Below are 19,984 nucleotides of genomic sequence, written 5' to 3' on the forward strand. Positions count from 1 at the left end.
AAAGAACTGTTAACATTTTCCGTGATAGCCAGAGTGCTTTTCACCTAATCAGAAATCAAGTGTTTCATGAAAGGACCAAAAACATTGATGTTAGATTATATTTCATCTGAGATGTGATCAATGAAGGAATGTCAAAGGACCAAAAACATTGATGTTAGATTATACTTATTAAGGGCCCGTTTGGCATAGCTTTTGAAAAAGCTGTAATAAAAATGTGTTTGGTAAGCTGTTAAAAAACAGTTTTTTGAAAATTTTTTGGAGAAGTTACAGCTAAAAGCTAAAGCTGCTCCAACCCAACTTTTAAAAAAAGCTCTTTTGATTAAAAGACTATAATATTTTTTTTTACTAAAACTATATTTACTTATTTATTATATATTAAAAAATATTTAAAATAAACTAATTATAATAAAATAAATAATTATTAAATCTATTATTTTTTTTTAAAAAAATAATAATTTATATTTTATTTTAATATTAACAAACAACATCAATCTAGAATTTTTCTTACTATACTTTTTTCTAATTTTTTTTTATTTTTGATAAAATATAATATAAAAATACTATAAATTATTTTTATCATATGCATATAAATTTATATTTGCAAAAAAATTAAAAATATATAAAAATAAAATATTATATAAAATAAATTTTTACATATTTGTGATTATAATAAACTAGATTATAACATTATCATTATTATTATAAGGGCTATTTACAAAAATATGGGAAAATGAATATATGTTTTGATATATATATGGCATAAAAACTTAATTACCCTAAATATGGCATTTTTTTAAAAAACTTACAAATATGGAAAAAAGTAATGAGGAATGCCATAAAAAACTTTAAATTTGTGTTTCTTTTTATTTTCTTTTTCTTTTTTTAAAAAATAAAACACTAAAAATAAAGAAAAAATGATCTCAACTGTAAATGTTGTTTTTTTTTACAGAAATTAAAGTTGTTTTTTTTTTTTATTTAAACTACTGTTTTTTTTTTGTTAAAAACTAATTATTTCATTAAAAGCAGCAGAAAAAAAAAACCAGTTTCATCAACATCATCCTGAAAAAAAAAAAAAACCAGTTTCATCAACATTGAAAGAAACTAATAATTTCATTAAAAAAAAATAAAAAAAATAGTTTCATTATGTTATTACAAATTTTTTATTTTAAGTTACCTTTTTATTATTTTGTTTTTAGGTTGGAAACTTACACTTATATTTTGTTTTTAATATTTGTATGCATGGTGTGTTGTTTTGATTATATTTGTGATTAATATTTTTTTTTTGTATTTTTGTGTGTGTGTATTTTTTTTTTATTTGATTGTCTGATGAAACTAGTTTCAGTTAACTTTATAATTAATATTTATATTTTGTTATGATTTTTTATAGCGTCAAAACTGGTTTCATAGGTCGAAACTAGTTTCACATGTTTTAACTGTTCTGTAATGGGGTTGCTCCATTTTTATGATATTATTGTATTTTTTTTTAGTTTGTATAAAACCAGTTTTATTATTGTATAATATTTGAACAACAATTTTTATTTTATTTTAAATAATCAGTTTCTGACACACATATTATTTTATTATTTTCATAACTGGTTTTTTTTAAGAACTAGTTTTCATAACTGGTTTTTTTATTGTTGTTCATAATTGAGTTTTAAGTTTCAATTTTTTATTTGATTATTTCAAGAAACTGGTTTTTATTTGTTTATTTTTATTTTGGTTGTTTTACTAACTGGTTTCTCACATTCCATTGTTTTTTTTTTTTGTTATTCTTTTATGGTTTTTATTCGAGTTTTATGGTTTTTTTTTTTGTTTTTATGGTTGTTTTACACTTATATATAAATTTTTAATATTTGTATGCATGGTGTGTTGTTTTGATTATATTTGTGATTAGTATTTTTTTTTTTTTTGTATTTTTGTCTGTGTATTTTTTTTATTTGATTGTCTGATGCAACTAGTTTCAGTTAACTTTATAATTAATATTTATATTTTGTTATGATTTTTTATAGCGTCAAAACTGGTTTCATAGGTCGAAACTAGTTTCACATGTTTTAACTGTTCTGTAATGGGGTTGCTCCATTTTTATGATATTATTGTATTTTTTTTAGTTTGTATAAAACCAGTTTTATTATTGTATGATATTTGAACAACAATTTTTATTTTATTTTAAATAATCAGTTTTTGACAAACATATTATTTTATTATTTTCATAACTGGTTTTTTTTTAAGTAACTAGTTTTCATAACTGGTTTTTTTATTGTTGTTCATAATTGAGTTTTAAGATTCAATTTTTTATTTGATTATTTCAAGAAACTAGTTTTTATTTGTTTGTTTTTATTTTGGTTGTTTTACTAACTGGTTTCTTACATTCTACTGTTTTTTTTTTTTGTTATTCTTTTATGGTTTTTATTGCATTTTGTCTCTTTAATTTTCTTTGTTTCTTTTTTTCTCTTTGATTTTAATTTCTGTTTCTCTTTGCTACATTCGCTACATAACGTATGTTTAAATCAATTCTACTTTTTGAGCAAGCAAATAAAAATTAAATGCCAAAATAAAGAATAAAGTTAGAAGTTTGGTTATTAGGTATTGATATAAAATTTATATATTCAAAACTGGTTTTTAAATTTAGTATTGTTTGTAAAAGTTTAGTTATTAGGCATTGTGTATTTTTCAGTATGTTATTGATGAAACTATTTTTTTTTTTTTTTGCCTCTTTTAATGAAATAATTAGTTTTTTTTAATATTGATGAAACTGGTTTTTAAAGTTAGTATCGTTTTTAGATTGTAATTTTTTTTCATTATCTTGTTGATGAAACTATTTTTTTTAATCTTTTAATAAAATTATTAGTTATTTTCAATGTTGATAAAAGTAGTTTTTAAAGTTTGCATTCTTTTTAGATTATAATTTTTTATATTGTTTTTTTTTTCATGATGATGTTGATGAAACTGGTTTTTTTTTTTTTTGCTGTTTTTAATAAAATAATTAGTTGTTAACAAAAAAATAAATAAATAAATAAATAGTAGTTTAAATAGAGAAAAAAAAAACAAGTTTAATTGAGAAGAAAGGGAAAGAGGCAGCTAAGAATGTGGTGGACTTCGGTTTAAGTGAGCAGTAGAAGAGAGAGAGAGAGAGAGAGAGAGAGACTAACTCCTTTATCCTTAAATATGAGATTTTAAAGAATCATTTACCTAAATATGGCATTCTCAAACCCATATAAAAACCCAAAAAAGAAAAAATGCCATACAAATTGTCCAAACTTAAAACTGCCATATTTATCATAAAACATGTAAAAAAGCCATACTGCATGTAATTTTCACTTATTATAATAGATCTTAACAACTCACAGTACTTTGAAATTTATAATTTACCAAACACTCAGTTCGGCTTTTTTATACAGTTTTGCTGCAGCTGCTTTTTCTCATAGCACAGCGACAACTGTTTTTTCCCAAAGCATAGCTGTCCCAAACTGGCCCTAAAACACTTACTATAGCAAAGTTTCAACAGTGCATCACCGATATCTGATATCATTGACACCGTAAGTTTAAGTAATTTTTTCTACTTAGATTAGTAGTTGTGTATTAGCAGTTCAGGTGGAGAATTGTAAATGTAATGTCTGCTATTATAGTGTACACGTGTACTAAGCCACTTAATTGTTCTGTTAAGTGGTGTTATAGTTAGTTAGGGTTCGGTTCTCTTCCATCTTTAGCCTATGTCTACAAATAGGTTTTGTATCCCATTGTAACGATTGATTAATCATTGTACAAATTACACACAATTAATAACTTTATTAATTTTCTCCTCTGATTTTGTCCTAAGAGTTATTGAGCTCTTGGGAAGAAGGTTCAATCGAGTGAACATGTTCTGTTCAAGATTGTAGCAAAGTTGTTTCCTGCTAAGTGATCGAGATGTTTGGCTCAACCATACATAATTTATATATATATAATCGATCATTATGAAATTTAAATGTATTTTTCTTTCAACAAAATATGCAACCATAGGCTCAGAAGAATGCAAATATAAATCAAGACATATGTAACGAGGCTACTGATACCAAATATTAGAATAATATGAAACTAAAGCATATATGCAATCCTATGAATGTGGAATAAGGAATATAGATTAAACATATATGTAAAAAGGATCGAATATGTGTACTTTCAGCCATTGATAGATGTAAATCCCACTAATATATTAATCTGATTTTCATATCTGCAGAAATAAGAGAGAAAAGAAATTAGTGGGGTATATAGTTAATAGTTCTATTCCAAGCTCTCTTTAACTCTCTTTGATAATGATTTGATAGAAACTAACTTTGGAGACCAATATCCTATATTTATATAAGTGATGTATTTTTTAAAGTCTATGTCACATTTAATTATTAGAATATTTTAACAATTGATGAAAAAATTTAATTAGATAACAAAATTAATAATTATGATAATGCTAATCATAAATAGAATATTGTGGTGTTTTTAACATAAGTCTAATGAATGCCATGTGGCATTCTCGGGTTGGTCATTTTCAAATGACAGTTTTGTTAGTTGGTTTTTGGGGGAACTATTTTCTGTCCAAAAGCTATATAAACACCAACCCTTTTATAATTCAATGTAGCTGAATTTTTAAGAGACACCAGATTAGAGAGAAAAGTGAGACTTGAGTGTTTGGGAGGGTCAGGAGCTAGACTCCTTTTGTAATCGATCTTCCTGGTGTAGGATCAAACACTTTTGTACTCAAGATTGCTTCATCAATAAAGAATTACATGTTGATTGTTTCCCGGGGATGTAGGCATAGATTGCATTGATCTATGTTCGAACCTCGTTAAAGAAAAGGTGCCATTTTAGTTTCAGTTCTATTACTCTTGATTATTCCACTTATTGTTCATGCTTGATTGAATGTTCATTGTTGATTTCTTGGTTTGCATTTTCGGTTCTGGTTTATGTTAATTGTTCTTTGTTGTGTATGTTCTTAAATGAGGTGAATTGGGATTCACCACAAATATTGAGTCGACTAACTAAATATTCACAAAGAATAAAAATTAATTATAATTATAAATTATAATATTACAAGACATTCTTACAAGAACTACTTGTAAAAATGGGTGAGAACTCACTCTTGAGCATAATAACATCCTAAGTCATGGGGGGGCAAGCTCAAGCTCAGAGTGCTAGAATTGAACATTCCTCTATCCAACTACCCAATAGGAAAACACATATTGGAAAGGAGACAACAACTTGTCCATCACTTCCTTTAATCTATCAGTCCAAATGCAAGAAATGATCTTGTAACATAAATGGCATAAAAGTATTGGACTTAAATGATCGAATTTCGAAGCACTTTCATTTTTTGAGATTAAGCAAATAGAAGTATGATTCATCCTATTCACACACTTTCCCTGCTGAAAAAATTCATTAATAGTTCGGAAGTTAAATTTTGGTGAGAATAGAAAAAGTAAGAAAAATGTAAAAATAAATAAATAATTAAGAATTGTTAATAGGTACTATTGGTATCTAGCACTTTCATTAGTGTCATATCATTATTAGTGTAATTAAGTATCAAACTTCATATTACTTAAGACAATAGTTTATTGAGAATATCGTGGGACAGACACTATCTATAAAAAATGTTGAGCACCATTAATGCCGAATAGCAATATTCAAAAAAATTGTATAAAAAACACTCAATTCAACAAAATTTCAGTACCAAACTTGAAAAATTGATTTATATATATTTTTTTCTACATTTTCCTTCACTCACCAAAATCCAACTTCCATACAATTACATAGCCTAACTGTGCTAGTGACATGCAGCCCCACTATCCCCTTGTACTTACAATTAAAAAAATCCCTTAAAACCCAACTAGTTCGGGTGCTTTAAAGGGGTGCATATGCTAAAAAACAACTCATATTTACTCATCTATTTCGGGTGCTTCAACAACTCAGCAAAGCTCCTCATTTTCCTCAGTTGCAACGGTATCCATAAATAACTCATCAAAATTGTCACCAATATCTTCTCTTCCTCAATTGTTCCTCAATAGCCTAGATTTGATGTCTTCTTCTTCTAATCATTGTAGCCGCATGATAAGAAAAAAGAAAAGAGATGTGATCATGAGATGTTAAGAAAAGAGAGAAAAAAAGTAGAGACATCTAATGAAACAAAAAATTATGTATGCATATAATTTAAAAATTGTAAATGTAAGTGTACCATGTACTTCTCCTCTTGTCATTATCAATCATCTTCACCGATAGAAAGGTTGGGAACATGAGCGACCTTATGCCAATCCGGGCCTACTTCTCGTTCGCATCTTTCCTCTAATGCATCGCAATCTTCAATCTTCAAATGTGTAAGGGAGGTGAGGCCTTCCATCCCATCGGGAAGGGACAACAATTTTGGACAATCCTTAATCACAAGCTTCTCGAGTGACATGAGTTTTGGCAGCCACTCCGGCAGTCTCACTAGTTTGGAACAATCTTCAATCTGTATTCGTCGCAGGGTCTTGGCAGCATGTTGGAGCCATTGAGGCAGATCTGTTGTCATTGGTAGCTCATCAATCACAAATGTCTGAAGTCTCCATTGGACATCTTCTTTAATACTTTCACTTGCTAAGTTGAGTTGATCACAACCCAATATTATGAGAGTATGTAATGATGTGAGGCATTCCATCCCTTTTGGTAGAGACATTAATTCTTGACAACCAATTATTGCAAGAGTATTTAATGTAGTGCAGTATATCAAGTCATCTGGCAAGGCTTTCAAATTCTTACAATTCAAAATAATTAATATACGAATAGACTTTAATCGACCAATTCCACAATCTCCTAAAAGGGTCTGTTTTGTGGTTAATGAAAGAATTCTAAGGCTTACCAAGTTCCATATACCCTTAGGTAATTCCTCAAGCTCCACACATCCACCAAAAATCAAAGTTTGTAAACTTTGCAGCTTACAAATTGAATCAGGCAATCTCTTTATCTTTTCATTATTGTATAAATCAAGATATCTCAACTGCTTCATGCTCCCAATCGAACTTGGCAACACCTCAAAAGATAATTCTGATAAATCAAACACTCGTAAGTTCTTGAATGTTGAGATGCATGTAGAAAGGAATAACTGCACAACTTCATCCTTCTCTTCCCCGGTACACTTAACATGGATACACTTCAGTTTCTTTAGCTTACTCAGTTTTTTCAAGTTATTCTCATTGATAACAACTCTTAAATATCTTACCAGATCAGATATCTCTCTATTGTCGTCGGAATTTATAATTGAGCACTCATTTTGGGTTATTGAGCATGCAAAGTTGTGAATTAAATCATGCACTCTAAAGGCTAGGATGAGTCCAAAATAATCTTGATCATGGTCGGCTTGAAAGAAAGATCTGTTGCACAACTCTATAAAACATGACTCACCGATATCTTCGAGCTCCTCTTTGTTTTTAGGTGAGGGAAGCATTCCAAGTGCCATCCAAATCCTAATCAAACAAATGTGGGGCAATGTAGTATCCTCTTCAAATACTGAGCAATAAGCAAAACATTGTCTCAAATACGGAGACATTGCATTGTAACTTAATCGCAATATCGGCAAAATGTCACGTTGCACTTCTTTTAACTCCCAAATTTTACTGTCTCTTATGATTTCCCATTCACGAGCTTCACATTTCTTTAACCGAAGAAGACTACCCAATGTCTTCAATGCCAAGGGAACCCCACCACACTTTCTCACAATTTCCTCACCAATTTGTTTGAGCTGTGGATACTCAGCTGCTGTTGCTTCACTTCCAAACGCATACCTGAAAAATAAAGAGAAACAATCCTTCTCAAGGAGACCCTTCAATTCATACGTATTTGTTTCACCCATGATTGAAGCAACTTCACTGTTTCGTGTTGTCACTATAATTCTGCTTTCCTTAGAACCCACCGATAACAACTCTGCCAATGCCTGCCACTTTGAAAAATCCTCATTCCATACATCATCCAATACAAGTAGAAATTTTTTACCTTTCAAGGTGCTTATCAAGGATTTTTGCAACTGGTTTAAACTAGGCGAGTTACTTGTAACATTACTATTGCCAGTTGCATCTATAAGAATATCTTTTACTATTTTAGACACATTGAAATCCAAAGAGACACATACCCAAATTCTTAAATCAAACTTTTCTTTAATTTCATCATCATTGTATACTATTTTGATAAGTGTAGTCTTTCCTAAACCTCCAATCCCAATTACAGATATAACAGGAATTTGATTATCACTTTCTTGAGTTTTGTCCTTCAATACTATATCTACAAACTCCCTCTTTTCACGATCTCTACCAATAACGTCTGAAAGGTTAACAAAGGAGTGAGTTTCTCTGAAACTTTCTTCCACATTCAATGGGGTTTTGATCAATTGAAACTGTCTCATATTCTTATCAACCTCATCTAACTTCTTCCTTATCTCTTTAATTCGATGAGCTACACTAAAACGATAGGCAAGTGGGTTGGAATACGAAAAGAAACGACGTACCTTTCTATTGAAAGAGGCATATTGTTGGACAACGTTTCTCCTTTGTAGTTCGCACTCAAATTCATCCAATACATCCACTGCATCGTTGAATATATCTTTAAGCTGAGTGACCCAAGTTTTGAGTGATGGCCTCTGTTCCTGCTTAGTTTCTGCATCTGGGAGAACTTCTTGGAGGCTGAGTGTGATTAGCTTAAGCTTTTCGAGGTCATCTTTCATGCCATGTGCCAAGCTAATTTTGTTGTAAGCAATGGAGCCTAACCTGTCCAACACATTTCCAGCTAAAATGTAAGCTAGATCTGCCATTTTCTCAATCTTGTTGGGAATTGAATTTAGAAGACTAATGACTAACACGCAAAGGAGTTAAGACTTGAGAATTGAGACTTTGAGAGAGAGTGTATAAAGTATAAGAGCATTGCCATTTTCTTTTGTTGACTTGTTCTTATTATTGCATTGGAAATAAGTGGGTTACTGTGGCACCATGTACAATAATGTGCACTCGACTGTGGACAGCACTAATGTGTTGTGGTTGGTTTAGTGGCCATCTTTCTCTTATTTTCTTCTTAGTAACAAGAAAACTGTTATATAAAACTTACACTCTGTTACAGTTGTCACAGTCCGGTTTTATGGGATTGTATCCCTGATTTTATGGGATTTAGTTTTCCCTTTTTGGCAGCCTTTATAAGGCCTTTATTCATTGTATTTCATTCATTCATTCAATATCAATAAAATACTTTCCCTTTCAATCCGCAATATGGTATCAGAGCAAGGAAGATATGCTTCCTTTCCTCCATGATTTTTCCGATCTTCTCTCGCCGTGCTTCGGTTTTCTTCTCCGGCGACGTTTGATGTCCAGACTTGAAGAATTCATCTCTTCAATCAACAAGTCTATCCCTCCTCTATTTTCTTTCCTGCAAAGCTCCTTTAATTTCCTATTTTCCTATTTTCCATTTGAATCATGTCTAACAATCAAGAAACAGAGCATGAAGATGCACCAGCTCAATTCAACCATGGCGATAATCAAGTTCATGTTCCTGAAGTCAGAACAGATGGACAGATAATGAGATCAAGAAATCCCATAGAAGACCCATCCGATCCCTATTACTTACATCACGGAGACAACCCTGGGAATGTTCTTGTTTCCCAGTTGCTCACTGGACAAGAAAATTATATTGCCTGGAGTCGTGCAATGGAATTGGCAATCTCTGTCAAAAACAAATTAGGGTTCTTGAATGGCACCATACCCAAACCCCCTGTTTCTGATCACATTCTCTACAATGCTTGGGTTCGCAACAACAACATAGTTATTTCTTGGATCATCAATTCGGTTTCAAAAGAGATTTCCCCTAGCATCTTGTATGACGAGTCTGCAGCGGCGATTTGGAACGATCTTAGAGTTAGATTCCAGCAGAGAAATGGTGCTCATATTTACAACCTCAGAAAGATTTTGATGAATCTCAAGCAAGAAACTCAAACTGTAAGTATGTACTTCACCAAACTCAAAACTGTGTGGGAACAACTATCTAATTTCAGGCCAAGTTGCACATGTAATGGATGCACATGTGGGGGAGTAAAGAAATTGCAAGAACATCACAATATGGAATACATCATGTCTTTCCTCATGGGTTTATCCGATCTATATTCGCAAGTGAGAGGTAATATACTCGTTATGGATCCTTTGCCTGAGATTAATAGGGTATTTCATTTAGTTACACAGGAAGAAAATCAAAGAAGTGGACAAAGTGTCACCATGGATCCCAACTCGAACATGGCCTTTGCATTTCAAGGAGAAAGAAGCTCGGGAAAACCAGAACCTCCCAAGAATCAAGGACAAAAACGTGGCAGGCCATTTTGCACACATTGCAATATACATGGACACACTATTGAGAAGTGCTACAAGATACATGGGTATCCTCCTGGATACAACAAGAATGGAAAATCCAAAGAGGCGGCTGCAAACCAGTTTCAAACTTCAGATGAAACCAGTACCAACAATGACAACACCTTGCTGCCTCAGCTGACATCAAATCAGTACCAACAACTTCTCAATCTCCTTGCTGCCCAAACGACAAATCAGCCTACTGCCGATCCTGGAACCTCAAATAATTCAGGTATTATCTTGTCCAATAGTACCTTGTTACCTAAAAATAAATCTTGGATAGTGGATTCGGGTGCCACTAGACATATATGTTCGGATCTGAAATTATTTCAAAGCATTCATCCTATTAGTCCAACTAAATTGATTTTACCAAATAACAATCATGTTTTGGTTCACAAAGGAGGTAATGTTCACATTGGCCATAATCTTATTCTACAACAGGTTCTTTATGTCCCCTCTTTCCAATACAATATTTGTTCAGTTAGTTGTCTAACTCAAGACAATGATTTTGCTCTCAAGTTTTTTGCTAATGAATTTCTCATACAGGAAACGCACACAAAGAAGACGATTGGCAAAGGTGAATCGGCTAATGGTCTCTATTTTTTGGGCACCACAACCGGTTACATCAATGCAGTCGCCTCTGCTGAGATTTGGCATAAGAGATTAGGACATTTGTCCAATAAATGTTTAGACTTGCTTAGTGACTCTTTGCATTGTAAAACTAAAAATTTACATGATGTTGAACCTTGCTATATTTGTCCTTTAGCCAAGCAAAGAAAACTTCCTTTCCCCAATAATAAAAATTTTACTACTCATTGTTTTGATCTCATACATTGTGATATATGGGGACCTTATCATGTTACTTCACATTCTAATCATAGATATTTCCTTACTTTAGTTGATGATCATTCTAGATTCACTTGGATTTATCTACTTAGACAAAAGTCCGATGTTATTGCTATTATTCCTGAGTTTATTTCCTACATACAAACTCAATATAATTGTGTTTTCAAACGTTTCAGGTCCGATAATGCTCCTGAACTTACTTTCAAAGAATTATTCTCTAAACATGGCATTTTACATGATTTTTCTTGCATAGAGACACCTGAACAAAACGCCGTTGCTGAAAGAAAACATCAACATCTTTTAAATGTGGCTAGAGCTTTGCTTTTTCAATCAAAAATTCCCATTCAATATTGGACTGAATGCCTTCTTACTGCTGTCTTTTTAATCAATCGCACGCCTACACCAAATCTTGCAAACAAAACTCCTTATGAAATTCTTTTTGGCAAGCAACCCGAATATACTGATTTAAGATGTTTTGGATGCCTTGCTTTTGCCTCAACTCTTACTTCTCATAGAACTAAGTTTGAGCCTCGGGCAAGAACTTGTGTGTTCTTAGGATATCCTAGGGGAGTCAAAGGGTACAAGTTATATGATCTTAACACCAAACAGATTTTTATTTCACGAAATGTTGTCTTTCATGAACATGTTTTTCCCTTTCACAAACTTAATGCTGCTACTGAACATATTGATCCTTTCTTGCCTATTATTTTTCCAAATGACCATGTAACTAACACTCCTATTGCAGATTACCCTATACAAGACCATAGCCTTGTTTCTCCTCCTTTTAATTTGCAGAACAATCCACCAGCAGCAGAATTTGCTGAACAAAACGCACCAACAGCAGCTGAAATTGCTGCACAAACCGAACCAACAGCAGCAGATTTTGCTGAACAAAATGAACCTCCAGCAGCAGCTGTTAACGAGCAAAATGACACACAATCTGCCCCAGACAATCCCACTCCTGCTGCTGTACCTAGAAGAAGTTCAAGAATGTCTCGGCCGCCCAGCTATTTGCAAGACTTTGAGTGCTATAATTTATTGGAAGAGAAAACTTCCACTTCTTTTCCTATCTCTAAATATATGTCATATTCCAAACTTTCAAAGGCTTACAAAAATTTTATTCTTGCAGTAACAGCCGAGTTTGAACCCCAAAGCTACAAGCAAGCCATTCAATTCAAAAAATGGCTTCAAGCAATGGACAATGAACTTTTGGCACTCATCAACAACAAAACATGGACCGTCGTACCACTCCCACCGAACAAACGTGCCATAGGATGTCGATGGGTCTACAAGATAAAGTACAATAGCGATGGTAGCGTTGAACGGCTCAAGGCTCGCTTAGTTGCACAAGGGTATACCCAACAAGAAGGATTGGACTTCTTTGATACTTTCTCACCCGTGGCAAAGATGGTTACTTTCAAACTTCTATTGGCCATTGTCACCATAAAACAATGGCATACTTTACAACTAGATATCAATAATGCCTTCCTTAATGGAGATTTGGAAGAAGAGGTTTACATGCAAATTCCACAAGGTCTCACCCTTCCTCCTTCCATCACGGGCACCAACCTTGTATGTAAACTCCATAAATCTATCTATGGACTTCGTCAATCTTCAAGACAATGGTATAAGAAGCTCACCGATGCTCTTTTACAAGAAGGTTTCACCCAATCACAAGCTGATTACACTCTTTTTACTCGGGGAACACACAACACCTTTGTTGTGTTACTTGTATATGTCGACGATATTATTCTTGCTGGACCGAACTTGCCACTTCTACACCACTTACAAGATGCCTTACAAGCAAGGTTCAAGCTCAAAACTCTCGGCCCCCTCAAGTATTTCCTCGGTTTTGAGATTGCAAGAGCCAACTCAAATCTCTTTCTCTCTCAACGCAAGTATACACTTCAACTACTTCATGACACCGGTTATACCGACAGTAAACCAGCCAAGGCACCAATGGACCCTCGCCAACGCCTCAATGATCAAGATGGTGACATCCTTGACAACCCTTCACACTATAGACAAGTCATTGGACGCCTTCTATATTTGACATTATCTCGGCCCGACATCACATTCGCTGTCAACACTCTTAGCCAGTTCATGTCTTCACCACGCACACCTCATTTGACAGCTTTGCATCATCTTCTTCGCTACCTCAAAGGCTCACCGGGCCAAGGAATCCTTTACTCATCCACGTCCACTCTTCACCTACGCGGCTTCTCCGACTCTGATTGGGCTACTTGTCCAATGACACGTCGCTCCACTACGGGATTTTGCATCTTTATTGGTGACTGCCTTATCTCTTGGAAGACTAAGAAACAACCAACCATCTCCAAAAGCTCTGCTGAAGCAGAATATCGCGCCCTAGCTGCCACCACAAGCGAAATCACATGGATACAATATTTGCTCCAAGATCTCCACATTCATCAACCGGTTCCTGCATTCATTTACTGCGATAATCAATCAGCCATTCACATTGCTAATAACCCAACCTTCCACGAACGCACTAAGCATATTGAATTGGACTGTCACTTTGTTCGTGAAAAGATTGCAGCTTCAAACATTCGGCTTATACCCGTCAGCAGCAACCTTCAGCTTGCCGATGCCTTTACCAAACCACTCCCCTCCACTATCCTTACTTCCCACTTGTCCAAGATGGCCATTCATGATATCTATGGTCCATCTTGAGGAGGGGGTAACAAGAAAACTGTTATATAAAACTTACACTCTGTTACAGTTGTCACAGTCCGGTTTTATGGGATTGTATCCCTGATTTTATGGGATTTAGTTTTCCCTTTTTGGCAGCCTTTATAAGGCCTTTATTCATTGTATTTCATTCATTCATTCAATATCAATAAAATACTTTCCCTTTCAATCCGCAATACTTAGAAAACACTCATATCTTTCTTTCTTTTCACATCTTTATTCATTAAACTACGTGAAAAACTCATGCTAAGCACGAGCGGATCCTTATAAAAATTAAGGTAAGCATATATTAATTTTTCTCACATTTATTTTATATTTTGTTATGTAATTTTTTGGTTGTTATGTATTATTTTTTTTTTTGTTTTAGTTAAAGCATTTTGTCCTTTTGTGATTTTTTTATTGACTAATTAAGATTTTTTCTCCCCGAACTTTGACATGTACCAAATAATGCTACTTGAATTTTTTTGGCCGTTAAAAATTCTCCCTAAACTATTAAGATTGTTAGATTTAAGGATTTTTGTCCAAGTTCATTCAATTTTACTGTTTCAGTGATTATTTATGTACTAAACTATGCTCCCCAGACTTTCATATCTACCAAATTATGCTCCTCAAATTTTGATATGTACTAAATTATGCCCCTGAACATTAATTTATGTTAGAATTTTTTTTATTAAAATTAGACAAAAATCCTTAAATCTAACAATCTCAATAGTTCATGAAGAATTTTTAAGAGAAATTTTTTAAATATATACATAAAACTAATAATATTTATATGTATAGCGTCAGTTATTTTAATACATCATATACCGTCTTTATTTTACCCAAAGTACAAATTAATATATACTCATCCACACTTCCGTGCTTCCTCCTCGGTTTACTCAGCATCACTTTTTTTTTCTTTTTTTTCTCTTACTCTGTAGCCTAGCCAACCATTTTTTTTTAAATAAAACACAAAGACAAGATAATATATACCAATCAGTTGTTTTTGTTTAGGTGGCGTTTGGTAACACTTTTTTAATCAGTTTTCTGTTTTTAAAAGTGGAAAAGTAAAAATATTTTTCAAAAACATATTCTATAAAATTGTTTTTACTTTTCAATTTTATAATCAGAAATCAAAATTTTAAAAACAAAAAAAATCACTTTCAATATTTTTTTAAACAGTTTTTTTTTTCTTAATCAATCTTTTGATTACGACCAGGCCCGGACCCAAATTCCCTCCCCACGGCCTTGGCTCTGAACCCGGCTTCTGACTTGAACCCGAATCCGACCCTAGACCTAGACCCGACTTAAATAAAATCAAAAAATAAAAATGAAAACGAACTTTATAGAACACACTTTTATTTTCTATTTTTAAAATTGAAAATTAAAAGTGGTTAGAGAACGCATTTTTGTTTTTCAAAAATAAATTTTTTAAAAACAAAAATTTTACTTTCATTTTGTGATTAAAAAATTAAAAAACATAATTGTTGCCAAACGACACCTTAGTTTTTTATTATTTATTTATGTCTTTAAATTTCTCTCTTTTATAAATATGGATATCTCTATGTACTATTTCATTAAACTTTTTAATTTTTTTTTTATATACTATATGTTATTAAGAAAATAACTAAGATATACTATTTTTTTTTTTCAATAAGTGCTACTTTGCAATTATATTATTTCATATAATTTTTCATTATTTAAAGACACTAAATAATATCTTTTTTTTTAACAAACTAAATAATATCTTAAACATCACAAAATTAATTACATTACAAAAATTCTATTTTAAGTAAAAATATGCTATCTTATTGTTTCTTTTACATTATTTTTCCGGCGACTTTTTCGGCACTGACGACTTTTCCGGTGCCGGCAGCAAACTCCCGGTAACTTTTCTAGCTGGAATCAACTCCGGCGATCACTGTAGTTTCATTTGTTTATTTTTTTTCAAATAAATATGAAAGGAATTTTAATATTTTTTATGGTAATTCAATTAAGTTTTTATTTTTTATGAATCTTAAATTCAGATTCTCTTTTTAATGTTTTATATATTTTTTTTTAAAAAAAAAAATCATATTCTTAGTTTGATTGGTTAGATAATGTCATATTTAGTGGCATTTACATTTTATGTCATATTTATCATAACCTTAATAATTTTTCTCATATTTTTAAAAATAGTCCTTTTTGAATTGGAGTATGATTAAATTCACATTGAACTTAAGATCGAACCAATATAATTCTCGTATATTGTTATGTTTGGAAGCTATCTAGATTGGGTTTATCTTTCTAGTTTAATATGTGTTTGCTAATTTTAGTTCTTGATTTTATTTGCTTTGATTTAACTTTTGTTAAAGTGTGATTTCAAAGTTGGAATTACAAAAATTAATTCTTATGTATCAGAGCTAAATTTCTTATAGCGAGATTATTACTTATTTAAAAAATCATGAAGTTTTATTAGGAAAATAGTTTTTTTGTAATAACCAAAATATTCGGTTATTATTTTTCTATTATGCTAGTCTAAAAATCTCGATGTGGATATAATGATTGCATAGAATAATTTAGCTTCGTGAATAGAGTATTATTTTTGTAAGAATTATGCAATATTTGTGTAACTCTCCAAAATGATAAGGATATGAGTATTATTATCTCATTTTAAAGTCAAATATAGTTGTATATTGGAGAATTAGACTATAGTATTTTTAGCAGTTAAATATAGCATAATGACCCATATTTTTGGCCAAGACATTGATGAAAAGTTTTACAAAATTATTAGAATTATTATTAAGTGATAGTAGTGTGTAATTAAGAAGCATTGTGTCATTTTATTTAATTTGTAAAAGTAAAAATGATAGTAATTAATGATCCTCACGTGTGTATAGAATAAGCAATTCAAATTTTCAAATAATATCAAGACCTATCCTAAAGAGAGTTATACACGTGGGCTCCTTATGAAGTGGCCATGGATGAGGCTGTTAGTGGACTTAGTTCTAGTCATTATGTGTTAGTGTGGAGGTTGTTTCAACATGTGTGATTTAATTAAAGAGAACATAGGATTTAGATAAATTTCAAAATTTGAATAGCATGGAAATGACTCATTTAACTAAAATGTATTACACGCGGGATCCTAAGAGCTTTATCCTCTCAACATATAAAGACTAAGTACCAACTTATTTCGGCACACGTAGATAGCATATATCATGCACATTAGTTTTGACCAAGTGATAAAAGAATCATAGGGAGATCACTACGGTGAAGGTGACTTTTAGTTTGAAAATTTGTTATTTATTTTAAATTTAACTATAATTAGTTATGTAGTTAGTGGAGAGCGTGAGTATGGTTAGTTAAAGTCTTATATATATATATACTAGATGAGAGTTACGTGGCGAGCCACGTAAATATTAGTTTTATATAAGTTCTAGTAGTTTTTGTTTAAGAATTCAGTAACTAAGCAACGACAACAATAATGGTAGATAGATCTATTTAAGTTTATATATTTGTAAAGATTATAAATCTAAACTTTTAATTTTCTTGATTTGAGATTTTGAATTGTTCTGATTTATTTGTTTATGAATTTATTGAAATACTTGAATATTTATTTGTTCTGATTTTGCATTGTTCTGATTTATTCATACTTGAATATTTATATTGATGATTGTTAATGAAATTAGTCTGTAGCTTTATGTTTCTAAAAAAAAAGGTATTTTTTAATATAGAGTTTAAATTTTATATAGATAATCATTCTCAATACAAAAAGGACTAATAACAGCAATCACACACCTCTACGAAAGCAGAGCACTGCTAGTTTGCTATTATTGAATATACACTTCTCGCACCATTTCTAAATTTACGTAAGAAAGACTTTAACTATAGCATCATCAGTCCTAACTATAGCATACATTAAGCAATAACTTGTTTGTGAACAAAAAGAACTTACCAAAATTTCAAAAAAAAAAAATAATAATACAATATATACTTCTATGTAAGCTAACCTGGAGTCAATTGCAATCCACCTTGGGGTGGAAAAGGGGTAAGAAGCGGGGTTCTCTTCCATGTCAACACAAAAACAGTCATGCACATAAGTAAAATGGTAACCAGAGACAGCTCTTTAGCCCTTAGTCCATAAAAACCTCCTTTCATTCTACAAAATAAATAAACAAATAAAACAGATTGATGAAAATCCATGGTAAAACTACTTAAAGTAAATGAGTTATTGCATTCTTTTTCTCTCTTTTTTTTAAAAAAAATGATACAAAAAACATAAGATGCACATGAAACGAATGCACATAAAAGAACACTCAGTCCATTGTTTGACCTAACATGCCAAAAAAAACACAAACACAAACAGGGCACATGCACACTCACACACGAAGGAAGGCAAAGCAAGCCATTATCATAGATTATCAACTGCAATCGTGTCCCTAGGTCCGAAAAAATAAAACTTTACGAACCCCAATTCACAGAAAGTGAGTTTTTTCATCTTCCACTGAAAAACTAGAAAAAAAAAAAAAAATCACATGCCCATTTTACAAAACAGAGAGCTTATCATTAGCAATTGCAGAGCTAAGCCCAAAACCCATTTTACAGATCAAATGAGTCATCCCATATAAACTCCTCCCAAAATAAATAAACAAGAGCCAAAAACCTTCAATACATTGGTCAAAGAATTAAAATAAAGTTCAAAGTGGATCTATTCGTGTTATACACATCAAATAATTAAGCTTTTAAAACAGTCAAAATAGAAATACCTGAAACGCAGGCGTTTGTCTATCCGCTCTTTTGGCTTCTCAGATGGCTCCTTGTACACTGGCTCCCTTTGAAGGCTTGCGTTCTCTGGAATTAGTTTGTGTTCCCGCAGCTTTGAGGTCGTGCACAGTAGTCGCTAGTCATGATCTTGAACAGGGAGACTTCCAAGAACTTCAGCAGTTTCTCTGTGAGTCGTGTCTAGTGCAGGTCGACCCAGTCTATCTGCGATAATCAAAAAGAACGAGTTAGCTCAAAGTCACAAGGTAACTTGAAAATTAACTAAGTAAAGAAGTACGTGACGTACTAGGTCGACGATTAAAGTCAGTCCTAATCCATGGGACCTTAAACACATAAAACTATTTAGATTTCCAACCCCCCATATTGGAAACCATGCCTTCCACCCCGTTGATTTCAGGAGTGGCCCACTTGCTGAAATAGTAGAAGCTGTTGTGAAGACTACACTCTTTATGTCGTAGAAGTAACTAAACTCCTCCATTGAAGGCTCCCTATGCACATACTCCATATACATCGCATAAAAACCTAACGCTATGCGATAACTATTTAGGGTTAGCTGAAAAGGAGATACATCATACCGCTTAAGAATAGCGGAGATGAAAGGATGGAAAGGGATCGATACTCCACATCGAAGAATGGGTATTGAGACTACCACATCCTCTGTAGGTATGATCGCAGGGTTAGTAAAAGGGAGGTGCGCTCTCTCGGTAGGGCGAGGACACAAGGAGGCAAGCCGCAGTAGATTTAACCTCGTAAAAGTGGTAAGATCCGATTTGGTGACTCATGAGACCAAGTCCTCACACGAGAAAGGCTCATCCAATTGAATGTTATCCACTGAATCAGTCCCACTTCCCTCCGCATCCTCTTCCTCATCTAACTCGCGATCTGGGGCCATTCAGTCGTCGTCCATCTCCTCGACCTCGACGTCAGGAGCATGCCTGGAATGAACGAGATGGTCACGAGCTGACACCGTAGACTCGCTGTCTCAAATCTCAATAGTTCTTGGTTTAGCGAGCTCCTGTACCATTCTCTCGATGTTCGCAGAAGACAACAGACCCAGCTCTGTGTCTCCTGCAGTAGGTATCTCCTCTTCTGAGATCGAGGTCGAGATAAAGCTATCCTCCTGGTGGTCATAATCGCCATCGAATGCGTCGCCTCCTGAGCCAAGCATTTGGCTATCCGATAGATCGCTCATCTGAAAGATAGAAGATCTTTTCAGCGTGGTGAATGTGCAAAAAAAAGATAAGTGACCTCACCCGCATATAAAATGTAAAATCGTCTTAGAAGGCTGATTCGAATTCTTGCAAAAACCAATC

At 32.6% G+C, this 19,984-nt stretch overlaps 1 protein-coding gene across 1 annotated transcript; it reads right to left on the reverse strand.

The window, feature by feature from the left end:
* Positions 1–5,636: 5,636 nt before the first annotated feature.
* On the reverse strand, positions 5,637–8,877 carry LOC115709899 (putative disease resistance protein RGA4). Its single transcript, XM_061111581.1, has 2 exons — positions 6,203–8,877; positions 5,637–6,058 (listed from the first exon to the last, which is right to left on the reverse strand). The coding sequence occupies exon 1, from the start codon at positions 8,801–8,803 to the stop codon at positions 6,227–6,229; it is 2,577 nt and encodes an 858-aa protein (XP_060967564.1). The 5' UTR covers positions 8,804–8,877; the 3' UTR covers positions 5,637–6,058; positions 6,203–6,226.
* Positions 8,878–19,984: the final 11,107 nt, after the last annotated feature.

Source organism: Cannabis sativa, chromosome 3, assembly GCF_029168945.1.
Source record: "Cannabis sativa cultivar Pink pepper isolate KNU-18-1 chromosome 3, ASM2916894v1, whole genome shotgun sequence".
Classification (NCBI taxonomy): Eukaryota; Viridiplantae; Streptophyta; class Magnoliopsida; order Rosales; family Cannabaceae; genus Cannabis; species Cannabis sativa.